Here is a 25,686-nt window from a genome sequence, read left to right as displayed (position 1 = left end):
GGAGAGGAATGGCAGCTAAATGTGTCTTCTCTTTGCAGCTGCCGAAGCAGTAACAGGAAGAGCCTGGTGGTGGGAACGCCGTCTCCAACACTATCACGTCCCCTGTCCCCACTGCCTGTGCCAACAGGTAAGGAGTGGCCTGCCCCTGTGCCCGGGTGGTTGGGAGGAGCAATGTGCAGGGCTTAGTGACTCTCAGGCACCGCCAAGGACTGTGCTGGTGTTTGCATTCCCTGCAAGGTCCTGTGCTGGAACCACAGCAGCCTGTTGCCGTGAATTCAGTCCCCTCGCAGAGTGCGTCTGCGTGAGCCCAGGGCCATCGGCGCTCTGGGATGGGGAGCACGTGTGAGACGAGCTTTGTGCAGTCCTGCTTGCTGCCAGAGTCACTCGTGCCCCTGGCAGGGCGCGTGCCGGGGTGTGCCTGCAGGCATGCGGCACCTGGCTTACGAGCCCATCCTTGTGGCAGGCACCGTTGCCTGTGATGGGGCGGGCGTCTCCCACACCAGAGAGCAGGTTTGTTCTCCAGCAGGAAAGCAAGATGGGCTACGGGAACCATTTGCCTGGTGCCCTGCCAGCTTCAAGGGGCAGCCACTGGCTGAGGCGGGGTCCCAGCCCCGGCCGTTCACTTCTCGCCTGTCCTCTTTGCAGCCGGGAGTAGCCCTCTGGACAGTCCCCGGAACTTCTCCACCGGCGCCTCCGTCAACTTCCCCTTTGCTCGCAGGTGAGCTGGGCCTGGTTTCTGCCCGTAGGCTGGGAAGGGTCAGGCCAGGCTGCCTGCGGGACCACAGGAGGCACAGAGCAACGGGCTCCTGTTGGGCGCGTGGTTCTCCGGGCAGAGCGGGTGCACCTGATCCTGTGTCAGCTTCCGCCTCCAGAGCCCCAGGTTTGCACTGGGTCTCTGGGCCTGGGGCTTCATTGCCCTTCGGGTTAGTCCTTGGCACAGGTTGGTGCAGTCACTGGTCCAAAAGTGGCCAGAGACTGGAGCAGGAGGGATAGAGCATGGACTGAAGAGCTCCTCTGGCAGGTCACTGCGCAAACCGGCTGCAGTACCCCTGGCTTGGGGGTGGGGTGTGTGGGCAGCACTAGCCGGGTGGTGTGGGAAGGGCTGCTGCACAAGGAGGAGGCTGAAGGCCTCAGTCGCTGCACTGCGCGTCCCCACGGTTCCGCATCATGCAGCTCTTCCCTGCGGCTCTCTGGAGATGGTGGGAGTCGTGACAGCTGCCAGGTTGCTGGTGTTCCCAAGGTAGAGGGGACGTGATGAGCCACGAGCTGAGGGGATGACAGCAAGCCTCGCTTGTTCTCAGTTGCCACCTTCTGACTCCCTCCCTCTCTCTCTCCTTCTCTCTGATTCATCTCTTTCCTGTGGCACCGTGTCCTCCCAACCGGATCTGCCGCTGCTTCCGCAGCCATGCTCCTCGGACTGATAGGCAAGTGTGAAAGCAGCCGAGCCTTAGCTGGGGGAAAGGGTGGGCAAGGGGTCATATCCCGTGTGAAGCTGTCTGGATTATACTCAGCTGAAATCCAGAGTGGGGAGGAAGCAGCCACTGCTCGAGGAGGGCTGTGCAGAATCCAGGCTACCCGGTCCCTGTGCCGGGCTGCTGCAACCGCCTTTGCGGCGCACGCAAGTAGAAGTAAACCTCCAGGCAGGCGCATGCAGTTCGGGCTCGGCTCAGGCAGGGGCAGGCGTGTTGCTGACCCATGGCATCCTAATGGGGAGCAACCAGGACGGAGTAAACTGTCCTTTACTCTGAGCAGAGTGATACAACCCCGTGGCTGGTGAACAGCAGGGCAGAGCGCAGGTCTGGGAATACTTGGCCCTGACGGAGTCATCACCCTGGCACCAACATGCTTCGCGGGGTCTAGCACAACTGGGCTAGCCTAGTTGTGAAGCGCGATCAGGTGCAGCGCGGGGACCCCGCTGGGCGCGGCGCCTGCAGGGTGGATAGCGTTCCCGGCGAGGCCCACTGCCCTTCTGCTTGTGAGCGGGGTGCTGTGGTCTCTGTGTGCTCTCACCTCCTGTGTCTGCAGGGACAGAGCTGCTCTGCAGACTGCAGTCTCAGGAGCCCTGATTTTTCTGTAACACAAATTCAGCTCAAACACTACGTCCCCTCCATCTCCTCAAGTGGACGGGTCCACGCAAGTCGTGGACTGGAACGCAGGGCAGAGCTGTCACGTGGCTGCAATTAAGTAATGGCTTGTTTTGGGGTTTGCCCTGCTCTCTGCCTTGGAGCAGCCCAGCTCACAGGGCAGCCAGTTCCCCAGCGCCGTGACCTCATTTCCAACACCGTGGTATTACATTCCCTGTGGTCATAAAATTAATTGCACCAAATGACTGTTACTTAACTGAAGCTACATCAGATATACTGGGACTAAGAGGCTTTGGGACTGCAGCTGGCCTTGTCGTCACTCAGAGCTCATTCCCCTGTCCTGCCCTTACCGTTCAGATGTTCCTCGTTCCTTTATCTGCACCGAAACAAAGTTCTCCCTCCCCTTTCCCCCATGACTGCATTTCCTCTTGCAGGGCTGATGGCAGAAGGTGGTCACTGGCTTCATTACCCTCGTCTGGCTATGGGACCAACACCCCCAGCTCCACGGTCTCGGTAAGGCTCACCAGCCATTGCTAGCCGGGGAGGAGGCTGGAAGGGTGCGTTGCGGGTGTGGTGTTCTGGGGTGTTTGAGCCCCTCCGGGGCCTCCATCCGAGGCAGATCCATTCTGCTCTCCAGGGCCTCTCTGCCCAGCCACGTGTTTCACTTGGAAACTGTTTATAGGGTGTTTCTGTGCTAGCTGCAGCATGTTGCAGATGGCAGCTGCTGCTTTTTGCAGATTAGTGTGGGGGCGGTAGGTCCAGCCTGGGTGCACTGCAGAGCTGTTGTGGTAGGGGACAGGATTGGAGTAGCAGACGGTGTTGCAGGTGGGAACGGAGGGCTGTCCGCTGAGGAGCATGTGCGAAGCCCAGAGCCAGAAGAGCAGATGCCGCGGGCCTGGGTGAGCGGGGCATGGCAGAGCCCTTGGTGCGGCTGGGATGGTGTGTGGCTCCGTGGTGTCCCGCGATGCGCACGCAGAAGCCCCTAATGCAGCAGGTTACCCCAGGACGGCCCCACCCGCTGCCATCAGCAGTCCCAGTCACAGGATCCCGAGGCTGCTGCTTCCTTTAGGTCTCCGTCCTGCTCTGCCCGAGAGCAGCCTGGCTGTCTCCTGATGCCTGTCGCCTGTCCTTCCTTCCAGTCATCTTCGTCCTCTCAGGAGCGCCTCCACCAGCTGCCGTACCAACCCACCCTCGATGAGCTGCATTTTCTCTCTAAACATTTCCGCAGCACGGAGAGCGTCACGGACGAGGAGGGCCGGCGCTCGCCCTGCCTGCGGCCACGATCCAGGAGCCTAAGGTAACGAGCCTTTCTCTGCCCCTGGGCTTCCCCAGCAGTCAGCTGCGTGTGCTGATGGGTGGAGGGGATGCTGTGGGGGTTTGCGGCCCAGAAGTGATGCCCATGGGAGTGGCGTTTCGCTGCTACGGGGGCTGCTGGGCTGTGTCCGGTCCCTCTGGCTGGCGTCCTTCGCTTATCGCGCAGGCGCTGTGCCCGTAGCAAGGCTGCTGCTCTCCACCGTGGGAGCGGCCCCGAGCAGAGAGCACGGGGGTCTGATTCCAAGCCTCTGCACAGTCACTGTCGTGCCAAGCCCTTCAGCGCCGTCCTCAGCGCTCCTCTGGTCTCTGTGCCTCATCCTGTCACTTGGTTTCTTGTCTAGCCACATCCTAGCAGCCTTGTGCATGTTACTGGAAATTGCTTCCACCTGAGAAGCAGGCTCCTGGGGCTGAGGTTTCAGCACATGCCGTTTGTTGCAAAAACATTTTTTTGAAACCGTTTCCTGCTAAGCTGTTTGTCTCATCCCTTGAAATGGGTCGTGGCAAAAGGAGTGGGGAGCTGTCAGCCAAAAGCCCAGGTCCTGCAACAGGCCTGTGCATGTACCAGAGTCTGTCCTGGTGGGTTTTGCTGATGGGTAAGGGTTGCAGTAGAGAGGCCAGGAGTTGACTTATTGCTGGAACATGAAGCAACCCATTTGCATAACTGGCTCTGGAGGCATCGTCTATATTAAGAAGAGCTGAGAGCTCTGAGTATGCGCCTGCAGGGCCATTCCCTCCCCAGGCCTAAGACAGCAGGCTGGAGCATGGGTTTTTGGATGTTTTAGGCATTCAGTGTGGGGCAGGAGGGGGTGTCACACTTCCCTTTGCCCCATTTCTCCCTGGGCCCATTGCATGAAGCGTCCCAGGCAGGTATAGCATGGAAGCAGCTACAAGCCAGGGAGCCCCACGGCCTCTGTCTGGCTCCTGCAGTCTGGCTACGGCAGTAGTCAGAACCCACAAGCCTGACGAGTTAGTATCCCTCCATACTGCTCTGTGTGCTTGAGACACCGACCCGTCCATGTCCATTGCTGGCCTGGGCTCCCCTTGCCAAGCGTAGTGAATTTGCACCTCCCCTGTGGGGTGTTGCAGCTGAACGTGTCCAGCAGCCTCTCTTGTGCCCAGGCCTTGCTGTGTTCTTGGTGGGTGAGAGCTATAGCTGGCCTGGGGCTTTGTCTGCTGAAATCTCATTAAAGTGAGATTAATTATTGCAAGGGCTTCACAGCTGGATGCATGCTTTACCAGAGAGACGCCACTTGTGGGACTGCTATTGCTTGTACACAGCAAATATAAAACATCCACGGACTGAGCCAGGGCTTACCACTTAATAACTGAAGTAAGAGCTGGATGGGTTGAATCTGGTTTTGTTCTTGGCATTTCTTCTCTCTTGGTTAGTGAGTTGCTGCCTGCTCCCTGCAACCTGCTTTGTGTAACAGGATTAAAATGCCACTAGTTGTGGCATGGCCCAAAGGGAAGTTGACTCAGCTGAGGGCAGATGGGGGGGCTAAGAAGATAAGTGACTAGTCTGAAGGTCTGTCTGCACCTTGGAAAGAAAAGGTAGCGCGGTGGCTGACCTGTTCAGAATTGGGCACGGCGTGAGCATCTTCCCCGTGGTGTCGTAACTGTTTTCAGTACTGGCATCAGGACAAGGACAGCAGCCAAAATGATAACGTCGAGGGCGTGCAGGATGAAATCACCCTCTGAAATGAAATCGGCACATTGACCTTTCATTCCTGAAGACTGGGATTTGATCTTGCCCTGTAACTGGTGCAAGTGGCTAGTCGGCCTGGCTCTTTGCAGACTGTCACTGGATCAGGCAGGCCCTGGGCTGCCTCTTGTGACCAGCGCACCAAGACATCTGGGTGGAGTCACAGTTGTGCTGTGCAAGGGGAAGGGGAAGTGCCATGTTAGACGAGGAGCTTCTGCAAGTTTGGAGGGGTGTGAGAGGCTGCAGGGCAGGTGGGAGGCAGAGGGAGAGCCCTTGGGTGCATTGGGGGAGCTGCATTTGGAGGGTAGTGGACCGGCAGTCACCATGCGCGTGCTTGGCATGACTGCGTTGGCGGCGTGTGAAACATGGAAGTGTTGTGTCTCGAATAGGAAACAAGCTGTGGTGAATCTCCACCCGCGTTTAAAGCTGCACATGCTGTTTGTTATATGACATTGAAGATAATTGGGTTCTTCCCCACAGCCCCGGACGAACGAGTGGAACGTTTGATAACGAGATCATTATGATGAATCATGTCTACAAGGAGCGGTTCCCTAAGGTAACGCCTGGTGCTCAGATAGACTGTCCTAGGAGGGCAGGCGTCCAACAAGACCTCTCTCTCTTGTGTCTGGGGAGGTGCACCCAGTGCGCCGGGGGAGCAGAGGTCAAGGGTCTGCCACGCAGGGAGGTGCATGTGCCCCGGGATCGCCACAAAGCCTTCTCCGTAGCAGCCTGGTTTGGTCTAGGACACTAGTGCAGGTGGGCTGGACCTGATGATCTACAAGGTCCCTTCCAGCCCCTGACCATCTATGAATCTATGACACGCACTGTCCTCGAGACAAGGACGCTCTGGCCCTTAAGGCTGCTGGTGCTGCCCCGTGTCTCGGGGTGGGGATCGATGCTTCTAGTTTGTGTGATGCTGGCGAGCTGCAGACGGACGGGCGGCCCAGAGCGTGGTGCCCTCTTGTGCTGCTCTCACCTTGCTCGCCAGCTCCATGCTGCCACAGCGATTTTCTGTTTTGTTGGCTGGTCACGTCCCAGCCACAGGCCTGTCCAGGGAAGCAGTAATGGAGTCTGTCCCTGCTTTGGTTTCATCCTTCCTGCAGTACCACGCGGTCTGGCCTTGGGGTTCATTGGAAGAAGGCACTGGCGACTGCTCGGTGCTGGGTTCCTTGCATGCGACCAGCACTGTGCTCAGAAGTGTTTGACCCACAGGAGCTGCCTGGGCCCTGTCTGAAAGCTGCTCATGACGGTTTTCTTCACCTCGAGCCAAAGGCCTGCACCACCCTTCCTCTGCACAGGGGTCCTGAGTCTTAATGGCAGCCACTGGGGGATATGCCTGGCTGATGCCAGCTGCTGCAGCTCCATTGCCTTCAGGGAGCTCTGGCTCAGGATGTCATGGGACTGCCCTCTTGCAGGTCATGGCTTGCCTCAAGGCACAGCCCCTGCAGCCGGCATGCGCGGGACCAGTGCAGCTGGTGGCTGACACGGGGTATGTGCCACTGCAACACCTTCCGTCCCTATCCCACAGGCCACGGCACAGATGGAGGAGCGCCTGCAGGAGACCATCACCAGCTGCTCCCCGAGCAGCACCTTGCCCCTTGCTGATGGAGTGCTGGGGTTCATCCACCATCAGATCATTGAGTTGGCCCGAGACTGCTTGGCTAAGTCCCAGGGAGCCCTCATCACCTCGCGCTACTTCATGGAACTGCAGGAAAAGCTGGAGAAGATGCTGCGAGACGTAAGCATCTGGCCCGCACCCCCTTTCTGGTTCCCTGCAGCCTGCTGGCTCTGTGGTGACCTCGCAGCTTTTGTCTCCCCTTCTACAGGCCCAGGAGCGTTCGGAGAGTGAGGAAGTGAGGTTTGTAGACCAGCTGGTGAGGAAGCTGCTGATAATAATATCTCGACCGGCCCGCCTTCTAGAGTGCTTGGTAAGAGATGCTCACGGCTTCGCTGCAGTCAGTGTGTGCGTGCTCAGCTCTGGCCTCTGTGTTGTGCGGGCTGGGCTCAGTGGTTGGGGAGAAAATCTGAGTCCCCAGCAGAGGCGTCCCCTGCACTTTCATGCACAGAGCAGCTCCTGTGCATGTCATCTGCCCTGTAGCAGGTCCAGCTCAATCCCAGTGGGATGTCCGGATGGAACAGGGCCGTTCCCTTGGGCCCACTCACTGGAGGTGGGTGTCAGGCTAGTGGTTATATAACTTGGTTGGTCTGGAGAGGTCAGCTGAAGCCAGTACAGACATTCAGAATTATTAATGAAGAGGGACACAGGGCTGGGAGGGATGCTTAATCTGCTTTGCTGCTTCTCATGCCCTGCTCTAGCTTTTATCCTATACTGAACTTCCCAAACGTTCTGCTTCAGGGATTAATCTGGCTTGAAACCCTGCAACCGGACCTTCGTTAAATCTTCAAATCTCTCTTGCAGGGTCTAACTGGAGATTTGTTTTAGCATATCCCACAGCTGGAAGGAATAACACTGCCTAGGCACAGAGCCAGGCTGTCCTCTGAAAAATGCCCTCAAACTCCAGGGCACAAGACTAAATCTTTATCCAGGCTTGTGTCCCTGGAGGGTTTATGCCGGAAGCAGAAACACCAGCCAGTCTGTGCTGTGTCGCAAAATGCCAGAGCTGAAGTGGGCCAGCTCAGATCAGCACTTGCTCTAGCCCCGTGCAAAGACGTTCATGCCTTCAGGCACCGGGATGCCCAGAGTGCGGCAGGGGAGGAGGGACGTTAAGGCAGAGTCCTGTACTGACGCGCGTGCTCTCCACTGTGCAGGAGTTCGATCCCGAGGAGTTCTATCACCTGCTGGAAGCCGCGGAAGGCCATGCCAAAGTTGGGCAAGGGATAAAGACAGACATCCCACGCTACATCATCAGCCAGCTGGGGCTCGCTAAGGACCCCCTGGAGGGTAGGGAAACGTGCAGTGCTCAAGCTGGGAACAGGATGCAGCACTGCTTTCCCCCAGGCTGTGGTTATTGGGTAGACATTGCCCTGTCCAGGAAAGTGTCCCATTCCCAGACAAACAGCTGCCCACGTCCTGCCACATCAGTGCTGCTGATGCTGGGGGCAGCCTTGCTACTGTCTTGGGGCTGGAGTACTCCCTGGGAGCGTTGTGCTCTCCCTGGGGTGGCTCTTGAGGCTGGGGTGAATGTGGTGACGCAGGATGGTGGTGGAGCTGGTGCTGTCAAGACAAACAGACAGCTTGTCCATCCAGCACTGCTGCTGGTAAGTCGGCTGAGATGCACGTTTACGGTGACGCCGAGCTTGCAGGTCTGTGCAGAGCTCCTGTGCAAGCTGCCAGCCGGGTAGGCAAAAGGGCTAGTATGTGGTGTGTGCCGTGTCCTGCCCCCTCCCACCCATCCTGCTCACAGCAGAGGGCAGGTGTGTCCTGAAGTGAGCCTGGGCCTCCTAACCTCCTTCCAGGCATCGCATGGCCGGTGTCTGGTACAGCCATGACAGTTTTGCTGTCTCCCCACTTGGGTCTCATCCCCTTAGCCAATATATATGCAAAGCCCTGCACTGGCTGCTTCAGAGGCCAAGTGAGAGCCCTCTCAGCGTGAAAGGCAGCAGTCACTTTGGCTGGTGGTAACAGATTGCGTTCCTGTGCCTGAAAAGCAGGTGGTATCGAATCGCTCTGTGCGGAGATGAAGTTGGATGTATCAGCCACCAAAGGCGGCAAGGCTCAGCAGGTGGTGGTGGCGTGGTGCAGGTTTCAGGCCTGTGTCCCAGACTTTCCTGGCCAGACCCTCACTCCATTTTCATTAGTGCTCACTCAACGGAAGTAAAGTAGATTACTTTCAAGAACACTTAATCCATGAGAAGTCAAAGCTCAAGGGGAATCTTAATCCACGGAGAGAGCACAGAGAGGGCTGTGGAACAGATAGTTATATACAAGTTCAACTCTCCAGTGTGGTAGTGACGTAGTGATGTTGTAGTTCTGACCCTTGGATGCCATGACCCGGAGTTTTCCAGTGGCAGGTCTTAGCTGGAGCCCCTGGAATCCAGCTGGACGGATGTCATTCCCATGCTGTCTTGAACCGCAGCAGTGTGCCCGCAGTGCTGCCGGATGGCTGACAGCTGTTTTCCCCCCCATAGAGATGGTTCAGCTGGATCAGTTGGATGGTGGGAATACTGTTGCTCCAGAAGCAGATGACCCCCCCGAGGTGAGTATGGCCGGCAGAGTCAGCATTTGCTGTCCCTGCTCGGACCTTCCTGCTTTTGCACGTACTGTGTACAATGTTAACATCTAGCATCCTGTATGCAAGCGGCCTTCCGCCATCGCTATACCCCAGGAAGATTAGCGTTAAAGGACTGATGAAGCTGTGTAGGTTTTCAGGCATTTTTGATGGTAGACATTGTGTAGATGCCCAGTCCCGTGCTCAGGCCCTCAAAATGGCACCTGGGCATGTGGAACAGGCATGGCAGGAGGCTGGATTTGGCTTGCAGTTCATTGCCTGCGTGGTGTAGTGGGTTCCTGGTTGGGTAGTTTCCCATGATGGTGAGAGATGGCACCACTCCAGCAAGTGGGTCTAGCGAGCATCCAACGGCAGGACTATTGTCTGGTGAGACAGCATCCCTGGGTGTGGGGGGTGCACTGGACAGTCACAGGGATGGTGAATCAGGGAACATGTGTATAGTGATCTGTAACAGTTCCAGGATTGCAGAAGGCCAGATATATCCCTGTGTCTGTCTGTCTGTGACTCACTCAGAGCCGGGCTTCAGCTGCCACTTATCGAAGGAAACCATGCGAGAGCGACTTTGAGACCATCAAGCTGATCAGCAACGGGGCCTATGGGTGAGTTGTGGGAGGCTACTGCTTCCACACAGGATGCTTGGGAGCCAGCATGCCTGGGCACTGGAGGCTGCATTGAGCAGTCCCCAGTCCTGACAGCAGACATTGGCTGCTGTTTTCAAATACAGGACCTGAACAGTCTTGCTGTCTCCTTTAAGAAAGCACAAATGTCAGAGAGTAGAGAGGAGCAGCAGGCCCAGTGCTTCCGGTCCCTTGCAGCTGCTTCTGGTATCACTTGGCCAGTCAGGGTAGAGACTTTCCGCCAGAATTGGTGAGCCTAAGCTCTTGCCTTCAGTGTGGCGTTCTAGTGCCTGCCCACCAGTTCCTCCAGCTCCAAGCTGGCTTACCGCACAGGTAGCAGCTCCACCTTGCTGCAGTGATGTTGCTTACTAAGACAGGCCTTGCTGGCAGCATGCTTGGAAATGCCCGTTTTACTTGACCCAACTGTAGATGATGCCACGGAGAGCACCGTGCATGGTTGGTTAGCAGCAAGTGCTTAGAAAGCCGGGGGTGGAAGACTTGGAGTCCTGAGCATGTGCTCTGGATGGTAGATCGGGGCTGCTTGTAGGAATGTGTTTTGGAGTAGACCGCCCAGCTGTTCTGGATGTGTGCATGTGACAGTGACCACAGGACTCTGCGTGAATCCTGCAGTGCCCTCGCGGTGCTGGCAGGTGCCGAAGGCTGCTGCTCAGGGAGCCGTTGTCTGTCTTTCTCCCATGCAGGGCGGTGTATCTGGTGAGGCACAAAGAGACCCGCCAGCGCTTTGCCATAAAGAAAATTAACAAGCAGAACCTTGTTCTGCGGAACCAGATCCAGCAGGTGTTTGTGGAGCGGGACATCCTGACTTTCGCCGAGAACCCCTTCGTGGTCAGCATGTTTTGTTCCTTTGAGACCAGGAGGCACCTGTGCATGGTGATGGAGTATGTGGAAGGTGAGTGCTGAAGCTGCAGCTCTTAAAGCAGATGTAAAACCTCCCTGCTGTCTTCATGCAGGGGAATTGAGGGCTCCCCAGTGTCGGGGCTGTTGTCCAGGCAGGCCAATGACGCCTTTGGGCAATGAACCCCGGCACCAAGTGTCCTGTGCCCTGCCAGAGTGCACACGCCTCTGCCCTGCGCTCCCCTGCCTGCGCTGTCCCTGCGAGCAGGCAGCAGGGTGAGGAACGCAGGACTTCCCCTGCCCAGTCAACTTCTTTCCTGTGTCAGGCAGAGGCACAAGGGTCTTGTGCTGCCCCTGAGAGGGGACTGAGTCCGTGGACAGGAGCAGAGCATCAAATGAAACATAAATTGGCCCAGTTTAGCTTTCACTTCCTGCATAGTTGAGGGCATAGGGCAGTCACCACAGGGCAGCTGAGGTGTGCCCAGATGCTGACCCCTCTTACCCTCAGGCCAAAGGATTTGGGGACTCCATGGAGCTCAGAGCCCCACGTTGGGGTGCTGCCATGCTGCATCAGATGGTAGCAGCCTGAAGCAGGATGTGGGGTGCACTGGCCTCTGGCCTGACTTGGTGTGGGGAATCTTCACTCCCCGGTGAAGAAAGGCTTCAGGAAACCCTCCTTCCGCCCACCGAGTCTCATGCGTGGTCACATGTGGATCCCAGAGGGTCTGTGTGTCCCGCAGGGGGAGACTGCGCCACGCTGCTGAAGAACATGGGCCCTCTGCCAGTTGACATGGCCAGGATGTACTTCGCTGAGACTGTCCTTGCCCTGGAGTATCTCCACAACTATGGGATTGTGCACAGGGACCTGAAGCCTGACAAGTAAGGACACGGGATGGGGCAGACCCAGGGGACTCTGGAGTGGAAGCAGCTGGATTCTAACCTGGGGCAGGGAGAGGGGCTCCCTCTGCTTCCATGAGGGACGGGTGGGCTCTGCTCCAGGTTCAGTAATCCCATGGCAAGAGCAGAAAGCAGCCAGTCCTTTCACTGTAGGCTTCTGAGCAGGGCCCTGCTTCTCAGCCTCTGTTTAGCAAGGTACCAGTGGGGTGGGTAGAGGGTGAGTGAGGGGACATGCTGGCTCACAGGCATCTTCCCAGAAGGCCTGGCTTCTGTGTCTTGCTTCCTCTGCTGCATCCCCTGGAGCTGGAAGCACTGGCTCTTCCCCCTCTCCCTGCTTTGTGCTGGAGACATGAGCCAGGCAGGTCACTCGTGCATATCTGTGCAGTTTGCTGATCACGTCGATGGGTCACATCAAGCTGACAGACTTTGGCCTGTCCAAGATTGGGCTGATGAACATGACCACAAACTTGTACGAAGGACACATGACAAAGGATACTCGGGAGTTCATGGACAAGCAGGTACAGTCAGGACCCCAGCAAGTGCAGGCGTTGTCTAAAGCACTTACCAGGCCTCTGGGAAAGGGTGGGAGGGCTGCCCATGTCCCTCCTGCAAGCCAGGGTGGCTGTGGAGTGGCACAGAAGTCAAGCTGGCCTCTTCACACGCAGGTGTGTGGCACACCCGAGTACATCGCGCCAGAGGTGATCTTAATGCAGGGCTATGGGAAGCCAGTCGACTGGTGGGCGATGGGTATCATCCTCTACGAGTTCCTCGTGGGCTGCGTCCCCTTCTTTGGTGACACGCCGGAAGAGCTCTTTGGGCAGGTGATCAGCGGTAGGTCTCCCGTGATGTTGGTGACTCTTGGGTGGGCTCTGAGGGGGCTCTTGGGGTTTTGCCATTTCAAGCCTTGCTCTTCCTTTGGCTCATAGCAGCTCTGGGATAGGGGTTGGGTATTTGGGTCAGGGTCTCTGGACGCTTTGTAGCTCGTGAGAGTGGGACAGGGGCAGAAGACACTGGTGGAGAGGTTTAGTGTCCTATATTGTGTTGGTGCCTCCATAGAAGTTGCTGGTTGTCTGGAGCTGAATGCACTTAGCTCTCGTGGGAGGAGGCACCCTGTGAGGCTTTCTTCTGTTTCAGATGAAATCATGTGGCCTGAAGGAGATGAGGCTCTTCCTGCTGATGCCCAAGACTTGATCATGAGGCTGCTGAGGCAGTGTCCACTCGAACGCGTAGGCACTGGTATGTGGCTTCAGGCCTTGCTGTGTGGCTTGAACCCCATGTGCGCTGTGGGGCCAGGGCTCCTGCATGGCGGCTGCTCCACACTTGTCAGTTTGAGGCTGCGCTTGGTTTGGGGTGGCCCCTGGTATGCCTGGGATTACCTCTGGGCACCTATCCCAGCTCTGCATGGTGTGGGTTGCACTTGGCTATCCTCTGTGGTTCTGTGCAGTTCAGCCCTGAGCATGCCTTTCCTGCAAGCTGTGTTGTGCCACGGGGCTTGGATTTACTTTGGGACACTGAAGCCAGATGGGTATAGAGCACAGTTCCAGTGTGCCCACGTCACCCGCTTTGGGTGCGGTCACTCAGACTCGTCCCAGAGCGAGTGCCAGGGAGGTCTGGGGGCATGGAGCTTGACGACGGGCAGCTCTGTAATGGCAGGTTTCTGTGCTGGGCACTAGGAGGTGTGCACGAGGTGAAGCATCACTCCTTCTTCCACAACCTGGACTGGAACGGGCTGCTGCGACAGAAGGCAGAGTTCATCCCCCAGCTGGAGTCCGAGGACGACACCAGCTATTTTGACAGTAAGGCCAGTTTGGGCTGGTCTCCTGTACGAACCATTGTCCCAGCTTGTTTTCATGGTGGGGCTGTGTCTGGTGCTGGCTGGGGGTATGGTGTGCCTGCTGGATGCTGCTCTTGGTAGCTGTTGCTGCTCCTTGCTTCTAGCTCGCACGGAGCGGTACCGCCACCTGGACTCTGAGGATGAAGAGACCAATGATGAGGAGTCGTCTGTGGAGATTGGTCAGTTCTCCTCATGCTCCCACCGCTTTAGCAAGGTATCGGAAGTGGCCCATGGAGCCCAGTAGGAGGGAGGGCTTAGTACAGTGGTTCTTAACATTTTTAGTCTAAAGGCCCTCCTTGGAAAATGCTGGCTCTTTGTTTTCATTCATTTTTTACTACAGAGCAATAATAAAGCAATTATTTTGTTGCAAAGAACCTAGACCACAACAGTTCATAATGTTTTTAACACCGCGGATTTCTGTTTGAAATCTGTGAGTCTATCCTGTGAATCGTGTTTGCATAGCTAACAGTGCTAACACTGTGAGTCACCCTGTGGCACCCTTGAAAGGCTCTCAAGGCACCCCAGGGTGCCACAGCCTCCTTGTAGAGAGCTGCTTCTTCCCTCCAGCACCCCAGAGCCTGAGGCTTGCACACTCTGACGGCGCAGGGGGTGTCAGCGCCCTGTTGGGCATCCAGCAGGCATGTTAAAGCCTGGAGAGCCGGCTCTCCTTGCAGGAGCAGCTTAGGGAGTGCTGCAGCGTGTGCTCCAGAAGGGTGGGTGGCGAGTTAGCAGATGGACCTCTTTCCTTTGAAGCCAGCCCTGAGCCCCCCTCCGTCTGGAGCTACAGAGATGTGACTGGGTTGCTGGAGGGGCTGCCCTGCGTGCGAGCCCCAGTCTGGCCCATGGATCTCCTGGCACCTTACAAATGGGTGGGAGGAGGGGAAGTGATAGTTCTGGCATGTCTGCTGGACTGTCCCTTGCTGCTGCTTGCTCAGGTTCCCCAGTGTTTCCACTGGGCTGGTATTCTCCCTCTCTTGGCCTGTTGCCTTGCTGTGCACTGTTAAGCAGCTAGCACGTCCCGTCTCAGAGAGGGCTCACGTCGTGTTGGTTGGCAAGTGATCCCTGCAGATGATGTGTAAAGACTGGGTTCTTGGCTGAGCCGTAGCCTGACAGTCAGTCACCATGGGGATCCTGCAGCAGCCCCTGGTCACCAGCCTCTGCTGCCCACTGACACGGCCTCTCTCCTGCAGGTGTACAGCAGCTCCGAGTACCTTGCAGCTCACTCAGCCCTCAGCCTCTCGTCTTCTGAGCGAAGTCACAGTGAGGAGAAGGAGGACAGGCCAGAACGGTGGGACAGGAGCTCAGGAGATGAGGAGAAGAGCCGGGTGTCAAACACAGAGGCCAGGTAAGGGGTGGGCCGGCGGGGTGGGCCTGCATGGGGGCCCAGCTGCATCTGGGTTTGTGGGAGCAGAGCCTTGTTGGTACTCCAGCAGATGTGGGCTCCAAGGTCCTTCTGTGGAGAGGAAGATGCATGGAGCAGGGAGGAGAGGGTGTGGGGCCTCAAGCTGTTGCCATGGGTCTCCAGCCTGGTGGCCCTGGACTCTTGGCTGCGCATTGCCTTGGGTTCTGTGTTTGATGGGGTGGCAGTCAGCTAACTGTGCCCAGGGAATCCTTTTCCCAGCTGCCGCTTTGAAATCCTGACTAAGGCAGAGGAGCCCCAGAGCAGCGGCCTTGCGGAAGACACTGTGGTTGCAAGAGTGACGTAGTGGGCACGTGCCCTGTGGCACTCTGACGGTGTGGGTCGGGGTGATGCAGTTTCTGGTCCCTCCAGCCTAAACTGTGTCCCTGTCCTGACCATCTCTCTGTTACTGACCAGGCTCCGATCATGGACGTCCTGTGGCTCAACACCCTACTCCTCCCGGCATGAGCGAAGCCATAGCCCGGCCACCTTGACCAGCACCTACAGCCTGGAGACCATGCCCAAGTTTGCTTTCTCCTCTGAGGATGAGAGCCCCTGTCCGGGCCCACAGAAGCGGGAGCGGCCGGTGTTTGTGCTGGGAGACCCTGAGGCAGGGGCAGGAGGAGCAGCAAAGTCTTCCACGTTGTCGGGTATGCGACAGCTTCCTTGGAGTACAGCTCCTTGCCCCGGGTCCTTGGGTCGTGGCAGCATGTTGGGTCATCAGGAGAGAGCTCTCAAGTGTTGGTCCCACTCAGAGATGGGCAGAGCAGGGCAGGGGCAGCCTCAGGGAGATGGGAATAACCCACTGGAGCAAAGTGACCTCAGCCAGGTGCTTGCTATACAGCAGTCTTGAGCTTGGCCAGTGCCTGTGGGAAGAGGTTGGTGCTGAGGAGGGATGTGGGATTAAGGGCAGTAGCTCTTAGACTCCATGCTGCTCCAGCGAGCAGTTTTCCTCAGGTTGGCCATTGACCAGGGCTGCTGTCTGCCCTCCGGAAGCACTGACCTGCTGGCTCCTTCTCCCTCTCCAGCTGATCTTGTCAATCTGAACCGCATCCGCCTGCGGAGCAACAGCACCGGGACCAAGAACTCCAGCCTCCGGGGCCTGGAGCCCGGCGCCAGCCGCCGCCTGGGCAGCCAGAAGGATGCTTCAGAGAGGCAGAGGGCATCCCTGGGAAGCAGAGTGCCCAAGTCTGCCTCGGTCTCAGCCCTGTCCTTGATCATCACCTCAGGTGAGTGGGAAGTGGCTGCTGCATTTGACTTGCTGAGGAGCTGTGAGGCACATCTGGTTCTTTGGGCTGTAACCCCCGTGAAGTAGCCACTGCTCCTGTGCCAGCTGCTGTGCCCATGGAGCTGCCTGCCTCAGGCCTCCTGCAGCTTGAGATGTCACTGAGGAACGAGCCTGGTTTTCAGCTGCCAGCCCCTGCCCAGCCGCCCCGATGCTGCCCGCAGTGGAGGCCATGGCGGCACACAAGAGCGGGGGCGCAGATGTGGCTGTTAGGGGAGCTGACAAGTCCACTCTAGGCCCCAGCTGAGATAAGTCGACGGAAAACCACACAAGTGACTTGTGGCTCAGGGTCTTTCTGCCTCCCCTGTGAGCTGACTGAGGCCATCCTCTCAGGCATGTTCTTCCTGCTTGTGAGCCACATCTCAGCCCTGTCCCATTTAATAGCAGCCAGGTTAGCAAACCAGGGGTCCATGCAGGGTTTTTACAGGTGAAGCAAAGTGCTCTCTGTTGCTTGCAGATGACTGTGGCAGTGGAGCCCTGATGAGCCCCATCTCCCCCCGCTCTCTCTCTTCCAACCCTTCATCCCGTGACTCGTCCCCGAGCCGGGATTCCTCCCTCACCATCACCAGCCTGCGACCGCCCATCACCATCCACAGCTCCGGCAAGAAATATGGCTTCACCCTGCGTGCCATCCGTGTGTACATGGGGGACAGTGATGTGTATGCGGTCCATCACATGGTGTGGGTGAGTGACGGGGAGCTCTGTGCAGGAAGGGTGTGGAGGTGTGTTGTGCTCTCCACCCTTAGCAGCACATTGACAAGGGCAGGAGGTAAATGCAAAGGTAGAGGAAGCCTTGCGACGAGCCCCAAGGGGAGAGGGAAGAGGAGCTAGCAGACTATTCAGAGGCCAGTGCCTCTCTGCACTGATCTCTGCACCCAGGCACTGTGTGAATGACCTTCAGGCTGCCTCCAAGTACTACTTCCTGGCTCTTCTGTTGCAGAGCGTGGAAGATGGGAGCCCTGCCCAGGAAGCAGGGCTGAAAGCGGGTGATCTCATCACACATGTGAACGGGGAGTCCGTCCTGGGGCTAGTTCACAGGGATGTTGTGGAGTTACTCCTGAAGGTAAGAGACCTGTGTTTGCTGACAGGTGGCTGATCTTGAGCTGTCCTTTTCTTTTCCTGCTTGTCTTTCCTTGGAGCCCACCAGTAGGCTAAACCAGGAAATATCCCAAGGGCCAGGTCCATGCTAGCAGTTGTGTGTGAATTATTACAGGACAGACCCAGCTCTGTCGCAAAGGCACCCCCTGTCCTGTGGCAGGTTTCCAAGAGGAAATACGAGCAGGGTGGCTGGGGGCTTTGTGCTTCTCCTGCCTGGGCCCTGGGGAGAGGGGGTCCTTTCCTTTGTGGTCCAGACTCTTCACTCTTTTCATTCAGTGCTGGCAAGACGTGCGTTTACCCCCAGTGGCTTAAGGAAGCTCTGCCTTGATGTGGTCAGTCGTGATGGGACCTCCAAGGCAGAGTTGCACTTCGGAAGCTGATCCAGAGAAAGCAAATAGATGTAAAGCCGTCTTCCTAGCACGCTTGCAGAGAAGGAGTGTTTGGTCCAGCGAGGGCTGGGGATCTGAGCAGTAGTGCCAGAGCCTCGTATGTGGCACCGCAGAGCCTTATGCCAGTTCTGCCTGGCAGGCTGCCTGCACCACATCACGCAGTATCTTGAAGGTTGGACTGGGTGATGGCTGTGGTCCCTGCAGACCTTGGAATCCATTTTAAACGTGCTCTTGTTGTACCGGTCACAACTCCTTTTCTGCATCTCAGAGCGGCAACAAGGTGGCACTGCGAACTACTGCCTTGGAGAACACGTCCATTAAAATCGGCCCTGCTCGGAAAAACAGCTCCAAGACCCGTATGGCCAGAAGGAGCAAGAAAAGCAGGAAAAGGGACAGCCAGGACCGGTGAGTACAAACAGAGCAGGAGCATGAAATGGTGCCAGGGAAGGCAAATGCTGCTGCATCCTAGTACGCTCCTAGCGAGCAGGTGCCATGTCTTGTTACTAGCAGGTGGGCCCAGCACCATCCCGTCCCTGATGCTGGGCCACCCCCTTCTTGTATGCAAGCGAAAGGCTCATCCTTAGCAGCGGGGTGTCACTCAGCTCTTTAAAACCATTGTGTCTGGTAGTGCCACATGACAGCAAGCCCTAGGGCAGACTGATCAAAGCCCCCCCCGGACAGGCTATGGTGGAGAGCACCCCGTCTCCTGTAGGAAAAGGCCCTTGCTATTAATGGCTGCAGCGACTCTTAATGGTGAGGTCTGTGCTGGGGCTCCGTGGCAGGTCCAGCTCTGTGTGGCCTGCCATGGGACACCTTCTGCTGGAAATGGTGACGTGTGACCTCCTCTCCCTGGCGCTCTGTGCACAGGTGCTTGGCTGGATGCAGGCTGCACACAGAGTATTTCTTAAGGGCCAGACAGTGGAAGTTTGACTTGATGAACCAGGGAGTCTATGAGCAGCTTGTGTGGTTTCTTTCTTGTGAGTCCCTCCACGTAAACTCTGCCCCTGCTCTCTTGAAGGAGGAAATGCCTCTTCAAGAAGATCTCCAAGCAGTCAACTGTTCTGCACACCAGCCGCAGCTTCTCCTCTGGCCTCCATCACTCCCTGTCCTCGAGTGAGAGCCTCCCAGGGTCTCCCACACACAGCCTGTCTCCTGGCCCCACAACTCCTTGCCGCAGTCCTGCTCCAGACCTCCCACCAGGTAGGCCTTGGTTCTGCTCATCACCCGGCAGGTTGCCTCTGGGACTGGCTGAAATGTGTGAATGTGAAGTGGACATGACTAGTGCTTGTGCTCCCAGGCTGTTGGCTGTTCCTGCAGTTGGGCAGAGGCCTGGGAGTTTTCTGCATCTGCTTGGTTTGCTCTGGGGCATGTGATAGATGCTTTAAGCCTGCACCAGCCAAAAGGCAGCTGGACCTGGGTCCCTGTGTAACTTGGAGGCTGCAGCACCCTAGAATAAGGTAGCCAGGTTCGAAGGAGCAGCCTGAGTTAGCTGCAGTCTGGCTGAGGCCTGCTCTTCCTCAGGCTGATGCTGGAATTTCTGACGTGCATCTGGTCCCGGCCCCGCGGCATCCTCAGCAATGTGAACACGGTATCTTAACCAAGCATATTGTTCTTTTCTCTCTGGCAGATGCTGTCTCCCCACAGAGCACGTCCCCCTCCTCCAGCACTCCCACCTCTCCCGCGGGACACATCAGACCAAGCTCTCTGCACGGGCTAGCACCGAAGCTCAGCGGTCAGCGCTACAAGGTGGGGCGCCGGAAGTCCACCAGCAGCATCCCCCCATCCCCTCTTGCATGTACCCCCGCCTCGGTCCCGCAGCCACCTTCTCCCCAGAGGTCTCCATCACCATTGCCCAGTTACACCAGAAATGTTCACTCCTTCCAAGGCAAGACACTGTCTCCCCCCACCATTGTTAGGCAAGTGTCTCGGCCCAGGAGTGCTGAAGGCCCCAGGTCCCCTCTGCTAAAGCGAGTCCAGTCAGCAGAGAAAATAGTCAGCTACATGGCAGAAAAGAAAACGGTCAGCAGTCGGAAGCTCACACTGGAAATGCCTCCTAGTGATGGGGCAGGGGAGGAGCTGGGAGGGGGTGAGAGTCCTGTCCAGGCTCTGCTTGGGGAGCACGGTGCAGGGGCCTACTCGGGGAACCCCCGGCTGAGGGACTGGCCAGGGGAGAGGCATGACCGAGACCAGGAGCTTGTCATTATGAGGAGGCTGAACCTGTCGGAACGCCGGGACTCATTTAAGAAGCAAGAGGCTGTCCAAGAAGTGAGTTTTGATGAGCCTGAGCTGCTGCCAGTCAGCGAGGATAGCGTGAAAGCAGAGCCCGAGCAGAACAGCGAGTGCGTGCTGTGGAGACGTGTTCCTCACACAGCTTCCTGGGTGGAGACCAGGCAGTGTTCAGTGTCGGGGGGCTCTTCAGAGCCTCCCAAACCAGAGCAGAAGCCCACACAGGTGCCCCAGATAGCAGTTCAAGGGTCAGAGAGCGATGAACAGGAGACTAATGCTGCTGAGTGGGAGTGCCAAGCGTCTTATCCCATCCAGCTGATGGCCAGGGTTTACACTGAGCAAACAGATGGGACTACAGCAGTGGAATACAAGAGTGTCTCCTCCCAGCGGAGAGACAGCAGGGAGCAGAGAGAGCTCAGTGCGTGGCAAGAGCCCTCACCAGCTGCTGAGCCCTTGCACAGGGCCTGTAGTGACGAGGAAGCGGTGGGCTCCCCTCGGCCAACCCAAGCCTCTTCTGGGCTGCTGTTGTGGGAGACCACTGGGATCCAGGAACATGAGTGCACAGATGCTGGGATGCCCAAAGCAGGCCAACAGGAATTGCACGATCGCACTCACAAAAACGCCAAGGATGAGTAATTGCCAGGGCTTAAGGAAAAACCTGGCTACACATGAACATGTACCAAGGTGAGAGGGTTTCAGCTCTGCGCGGGCTCCGCGGGGGATAAGATTTCACAGAAGCACATCCATGTCAGAGACTGGCACACCGCCCAGTTGTGCTGCACTCTTCCTTCTGTACCCCGTGTGTTGGACTTTTACCTCTGTGAGACCATGTGCAGCCGAAACAGTTTTAATGTCATCCCCAGCGGGGTGTGAGTATGACCCAATGACTGTACTTATAAAAGGCTTTTTGTACTAACTAGAAAGATGTCCATATTTTTGTAGAGCAATGGCAGGTTTTTGGTTTTTTTGTGGTAACGGCATTTTTGTGACAGGTTTGAGGGCTTTTGTAAATAGGACTGGATCCAAATCTTCGGAACTAATTTATTACTTTTATAAGCTAAGAGGAAGAATAGTGAGATCTGTCCAGGGGGGCTCCCCTGACCTGTGCTAGAGAGAGAATCACAGTTGTTTTCCAAGTGTTTCATAGTCCCATCCCTGACGGGCACTGTTTGTTTTCTGACACTTCTGAGAACCACTTTTTGCCCTTGCTATTAATTTGACTTCAGGTGGTAAGGCCCAAAGGGAATGGTGTGGGGCTGAGCTGTTAAGCATGGGTCAGGGTTTGTTGTGCTGGGGCTCTGATCATGCAGGCAGGTATTTTCTTTCCCCCTTCCTAGAAAAGCTGGTCTCCACTGAAGGAAAAAGTGCTTTATGCTGGTGACAGTAGTGTAGGCAGTGCTGTCCTGGCACAGACTAGACGTCCATCTAATTCAGTGCCCTGTTCTCTCCAGTGGCCAATTCCAGATGCCTCGGAGTTGAGCATAATTTTCCCTTTGTTCAGTGTGGTTGGTTGGGAAGAAAGCGAAGGAAGTTTGAACTGTAATGGTTTGTAAATCCACTCGGACAAAATTGGTTCCCAGCAGTAATAGGGTTGCCTGGTGCTGAGGTCACTGTTATCTACTTTGCCCCCCCCTGCAACTTTTTTAGCCCTATTTGGGGCCTCCTGATGCTGCTGCTCTAGCTCAGGCAGGGGGTTTGCAGACGGAGGTGAGGCACTCCCTCCCCTTCGGTGTTAGCTAGTCTTCCCTTAAGCAAGAGACTCAGACCACAACGCTCATCAGACCTGTCTCGCGGTTCTGGAGTCCCAAGCAGGAGAGCTGGCATTTGTCTCTTTCAGCCAAGGTTTATGTCCTGCCCTGGGGAAAAGGAGATGCCTTAGGGATCAGGCTCCAGAAAGGCCTGGGTTGGATGGGATGGGCCTCATGCCCACGTTCATCAGTCACTCCAGGATTGATTATGCTGGAATCCACAGATGCTTCCTCAGCAGCAGAGCGGGCAGCGGGCTCTGGAAGTACACAGCTGCGGGTACTCTGAACAACAGCCCCATGGAAAAAGGCCACTGTTAGAACTAGAGTCTGAGTGTGATCAGAAATGATGCTTCCTCCTTTGCCGTGAGACTGCAGCACATGAGGACTGTTTTGCCCATCTCCAGGATGTGCTTTACAAAAAGAGGCTCCAGATCCTGCCCACAGGCTGGACCTGCTTAATGACCCACTAGGTTCAGGTACCTCTAGCTGGCTTTCACCTGGGTTTAACTACTCCTGTTTCCCAGGTGGTTCCTGGTCCCATTGCAGCACGCCCCTGTACCGCAGCAGAGCAGAGAAACCTGTCAACCTGACTGGGCGAGAGCATGTCCCAAAGCATTTTACTGCGACAGGAAACCAAGAAGGAAAGAAGCCTTTAGCATCACCTTCCCTGGCAGCAGTTGCACACTTAGCCCCTTTGCATTTCAGAAAGCCTCTGTAACCTCTTCCCCCATTCCTCAACTAGACCTTGCCCCAGTAAAGCAAACCATAACGGTTTCCCCTGCAGTTTCCTCACTTGCCGCATGTGTGTTCTTGCCCTGCTCCATATAGGAGCCGCTCTGGGCAGCGGCCCCCAGGAGAATAGGGCAGTGCCTGCTGCCGGGGTAGTTTTTCTCTACAGTTAAGTTTGCCAGATTATCGTTAGCTTAGCATTTGAGTTTTTCCTTTCCATTTAGAGGGTTCCCCCCCTCATTTTTTTTTTAAAGACAAGAAAGCAAAACAATTCTCAGTGTTTAGACTGCCGAAGGCTGCCCTGAGTGCACTTTCAGAGGTCCAGGTGACGATCCTATACTTTGGTATTAATGATGGGGTTTTGTAAAGGGGGCTTATGAACATCCTTCTTTAAAAATCATAGACAATGAGGGTGGGAAGGGACCTCAGGAGGTCACATCTAGTGCAACCCCCTGCTTCAAGCAGGACCAGCCCCAACTACATCATCCCAGTCTAGCAGGGTCTTTGTATAACACTAGTAAGGATGGCAGCAGTGACTGCACTGCCTGTTCCTGTCCTCTGAAATCTTTCTTCAGGCCTTGGGTGAACAATGGGCTTGCAAATAAGATAAGATAGGTAGGTAAGCTGGAGGTTTGCAAGATCTGTCAGATCTCAAAGCTCAGTCAAGGGTGGGTTTCTCTGAGCCTGGTGAAAAGTGGTGTTACTGCTCACTTGCAAACAATTTGATTAAAGAAAATTCTGGCAACTTTCTTTTAAATGGGATTAGTTTTTTATGTATAGAAAGGGTTTCATTAGAGGTTTTAATGCTTTTTTTCCCTTTTAAAGAGAGAAATTAAATAGTTATGAGTCCAGATAAATGAATCAGATAGGCTATCTTCTCTGAAATGTTGTCGGAGGCTGAGCTAACGAAAGCACAACTGGAATTTCTTCATCCATTTCCCTCCTTCTCTGGGTTGCATTTCAGTATTTTGATAGAAGCATTAACTGTTTCTGTTGTCAGCTTGCCGTTCCTCTGCCGTGTTCTACATAAAACTGGTTTCCAGAAACCACTTTCAGGGCATGCAGACATCTCACAGCCGCTCCTGGCTGAACAGGCTGAGTGTTTCAGCTAACGTCCTGACAAACTCCGCTCCATGTTTCTTAAGACCACTTTAAATGGAATTTCTAAATTTGCTTTTCCTTTTGCGCTAACTGATTTTGTATGAAGTAAGAGTCCTGCTGGCATTTCCCAGCCTTTCTAATGTTTTATATGATGTAAATGTTTACATTTGATAATGCATGTGTACTTTTTTTAATTGCAGTGTTTGGAGAAACTGACAGTGAGAGTATTGGACTTTTATGTCAAAATGCACTTATTTATATTCCCCGCCTTGTACAGTTTGTATTACAATGATATGTAGCCATGTGCACAGTTGTCAAAGTGGTATTTTTTTTTTTGTATAATACTAAAGTCTGTGCTGTTCTGTAGCACAGGTCTCACCGTGAAGTGATGCATTTTCCTGTCCCACGCTCAGAAGTATCTTGTGACCTTGCTTTTTTGTTTTGAATGTTTTCTTTTTCTTTGTGCAGTTCACGTAAGGCCATTTAAATTAACTGCTGCTCCCGTGTTGATCCTTATAGTTGTAAATCCTTATAGCTGATGCTTATAGGCCCATACAACAAGCAAACACTTAAGCTGGTGACCAAAAGCATGCATTGATTCTGTCTCATCGGCCTATCGAGGCGCAGAAATGTTTTCTGCTCCTGGGGCTTAGTGAATAAAATAATTCTGTCCCAGATAATGATACAGAATAAAATGTCTTTGCTTCCAAAAGACTGTCGCCAAGCTTGCTCTCTGTTGTAACCCTATTTCTTCAGGATTGGTTGTCTCCTTTTCCCAAGTCCCTCTTAAGATTGGTCGCCTGCTTGCTTCCTTGGCCTGCTGTATGAACCACTCAAGAAGTTTAGCACGAAGAAATTAGCATCTCCTTACTGGATCTCAATAAACCAGTGATGACAGAACTGTTTTGTAAAAGTAGAACTTCTAATTGCAGAGATTGGATTTTTATGGAAAATGTCTTAAAAAAAACAGGACCTGGTCTTCCTGTATTGTACTGAAGATGGGTCTCATGAATCTATTTAGAAAAAAATCATGTGGCATTAAACTTGTTCCTTGACTTGGAATGAAAATTCATTGCCCTCTGTTAAGTGAGTAACTTACCTCCACAACTGGAGCAGACACTTTCAAGAATCATTTTTTTATTTGATTTTTTGGGGTATTTTTCCTGCATTCCCTTAACCAATCTTACCCCCCTAAGGCAGCTGTAAAGGCAATGACATGCAAGGTGACTGGTGTCTGGTTCCTCCTGCTCTTGTGATTTCATGCCTAGAAAATGACTGACTGCCCAGTGGGAAACCAAGCCTGCCTTGTGCCAGTACTTTTTAAAACAAAGTAGCAGAAAACACAGTGGTTCTCACTCCCAGTCCAACAGGCACAGCTCAGTCTGGTCTCTCGTAGAAGCAGGTGAACGAAGGAGGCTACCGGGTGTGAGGAGGATCCCAAGATGCTTGTGACCTACAGCAGCCGCCCCGGTCATTTGAACTGGTCGTGGTCCACCAGCAGATGCCGGCATTGGCTTCGCTTCCCACAGGTGAATGAAGCTCCTTTCACCCAGGGACGTTTCTTGGGTGAACCAGCTCGAAGGGGATTCCTCGCCTCTTGGCTTCTTGGATACAATCCTGACGCGCGTCCTGAGGCAGTGCTACGCCCTGGGCCAGCTGGCTCGCAGCCAGAGCTGCCCCCGCACCACTAAACCGGCGGCGTCAAGCAAACGGAGGAGTTGGCACACCCTAAATACTCCCCTCCTGTTCCTCTTCGGTTGTTTGTTGTCATTCCCCCGAGAGAAGGCCCGCCGCCCTCCATCCCCCTCCTCAGGGCTGACCTTGCCCGCTGCCCTCCCGCCTCCCTCCTGCACGAACGAGGCTCGCAGCGCTGCGAGGAGAGGCCTGCGGCGCCCGGCCGCCAACGTTGGGCCTCGAGGCCTGAGGGGTCTTGGGCCAGGCGCTGGCTCGGGTTCAACTGGTCGGAAACAGGGCAAAGATGATTTTTCACTCCAATATAAATATAGGGGAATGAATGACGTCATGGTGGCCGGGGGAGCGCTCGGGTGTTTCCGTGCCGACTCGGGAGCTCTCGATGCCCCGCCCAGTCGGCCCCGGCGCTCGGCGGAGCTCGCGGCCTCGCCTCGCTTCCGAGACGTTCGGGCGCTTTCGCCAGCGCTCGGGAGCTTCCGGACCGCGACTCGGGCGCTTCCGGCGGCGCTCGGGCGTTTCCGGCGTG

The 25,686-nt window shown here is 55.5% G+C and overlaps 1 protein-coding gene across 1 annotated transcript; it reads left to right on the top strand.

The window, feature by feature from the left end:
- On the top strand, positions 1-24,523 carry MAST3 (microtubule associated serine/threonine kinase 3; the record flags this gene model as incomplete). Its single annotated transcript, XM_019538444.1, has 26 exons — positions 1-127; positions 646-718; positions 1,404-1,424; positions 2,519-2,597; positions 3,224-3,381; positions 5,581-5,656; positions 6,629-6,838; positions 6,927-7,028; positions 7,870-8,002; positions 9,190-9,257; positions 9,804-9,889; positions 10,609-10,817; positions 11,503-11,641; positions 12,045-12,177; positions 12,325-12,490; positions 12,794-12,895; positions 13,333-13,455; positions 13,598-13,707; positions 14,684-14,838; positions 15,310-15,542; positions 15,921-16,121; positions 16,635-16,861; positions 17,118-17,240; positions 17,933-18,069; positions 18,683-18,864; positions 19,292-24,523. Coding segments are annotated over 26 exons (4,608 nt in total), but the record flags the coding sequence as incomplete, so codon positions are not given.
- Positions 24,524-25,686: the final 1,163 nt, after the last annotated feature.

This window comes from Crocodylus porosus, unplaced genomic scaffold (genome assembly GCF_001723895.1).
Source record: "Crocodylus porosus isolate Cpor-Errol unplaced genomic scaffold, CroPor_comp1, whole genome shotgun sequence".
NCBI lineage: Eukaryota > Metazoa > Chordata > Crocodylia > Crocodylidae > Crocodylus > Crocodylus porosus.
Note: the sequence above shows the minus strand (reverse complement) of the source record. Positions and strands in the feature narration are given on the sequence as shown.